The sequence below is a fragment of the Photinus pyralis genome, unplaced genomic scaffold (genome assembly GCF_008802855.1).
Source record: "Photinus pyralis isolate 1611_PpyrPB1 unplaced genomic scaffold, Ppyr1.3 Ppyr1.4_LG9, whole genome shotgun sequence".
NCBI classification, from domain to species: domain Eukaryota; kingdom Metazoa; phylum Arthropoda; class Insecta; order Coleoptera; family Lampyridae; genus Photinus; species Photinus pyralis.
In genome coordinates, this window is record NW_022170878.1 from 1,817,245 (window position 1) to 1,818,434 (window position 1,190).

General features: G+C 44.2%; 1 protein-coding gene across 1 annotated transcript in view; it reads right to left on the reverse strand.

Moving 5' to 3' along the window:
* The window catches only part of LOC116180673 (15-hydroxyprostaglandin dehydrogenase [NAD(+)]-like), a 1,935-nt gene extending 1,419 nt beyond the window's left edge, over positions 1–516 (reverse strand). The window contains exons 1-4 of the mRNA XM_031500779.1: positions 442–516; positions 272–396; positions 121–227; positions 35–69 (exon numbers count right to left, since the gene is read on the reverse strand). Of these exons, the coding sequence (XP_031356639.1) occupies positions 35–69; positions 121–227; positions 272–389 (260 nt within the window). The 5' untranslated portion in view covers positions 390–396; positions 442–516. The remainder of the gene's footprint in view (positions 1–34; positions 70–120; positions 228–271; positions 397–441) is intronic.
* Positions 517–1,190: the final 674 nt, after the last annotated feature.

The window sequence follows — 1,190 nt, forward strand, 5'->3', positions numbered from 1 at the left end:
CCCGCCACGTCCACCTTTAGCTACACTCATGTACCTGAACCCTAATATGGTGCCTTGCATTACTCCCACCTGCAAGTTTATTTGTCAATCCCAACTCCCACACACCGTTAAGTGACTTACCGCGTTAACGTTTATTACTCGAACCGGGTTTGACTCGTCGGACACCCCAGCGTCATTTACAACAATATCCAAAGCCCCCCAGTGGGCAGTTGATACTTTAAACGCTTCTAAAACTGATCGTCCTTAAACATCCCAGAGTTTAAAAACTTACCCTCAAGTTCTCTTTCGTCGCTAACATCGGCTCGGATCCAAATCACTTTTCCACTCCCAAACTCCTCAGTTAGTAACCGAACGGCCTTACTTCCACGCGTTTCGTTAACACTGACCATGGTCACCCTAAAAGTGCACATGAGCGATTGCGTTGCCCGCTCGAGGGTTTACCTTCACTCCGTTGCGTAAAAGCTGGGTGGTGATACCGAAACCGATCCCTCGATTTCCCCCAGTGACCAATGCAATCTTTCCATTAAAATCGTAACTCCACGTTCTAGCGCTCTCAATTAGTGCCAAAAATGGTATGGCAATGCCTTTAATCATTGTTGAAATCCTGAAAATGACGGTTTAGCGTATTATCGTGTTATCAGCATAGCAAAGCCGAGGTAAGTTCAAAAACCACCTTGAGGACATTAACTTTTGAATGACATCATAAGTCATGACACCCAAACCACGGGGTCATTGACTTCTGGTTACCTTAAAAATAAAATATGACATCACAAAATGGGGTCCTGAACGGCGACCGATCTTTGGACTTTGAACGGTGAGCAACCTTTCAACGTCCTCGTCAGGAGGAGAGAGGGTCAACTTTGACGGCACCCGAATTATACATGAAATTGGTTTAGAATATACCTATTTGGCTATGGCTTCCTTTGGTCATGAGTGCTCAGTATGCACTATCCATGACCTAATACCATTCGAAACGCACAAATGCGGATTGGACTTTATAGTCGTTGAGCAAAGTTGAGATGGGCATACCTTTATGACAAAGGCTGGATACTTAACATCAAAAACAAAATCTACGAACGCAACCAAAGAAGGCAGACACTGCCGTCCTTCCCGGTAGCGGAGCCACTACCAAAATACCTAGAATTTTATTTTTAGAATTTGAATGTTTTTGTAATCAATTGGGGTTAGGT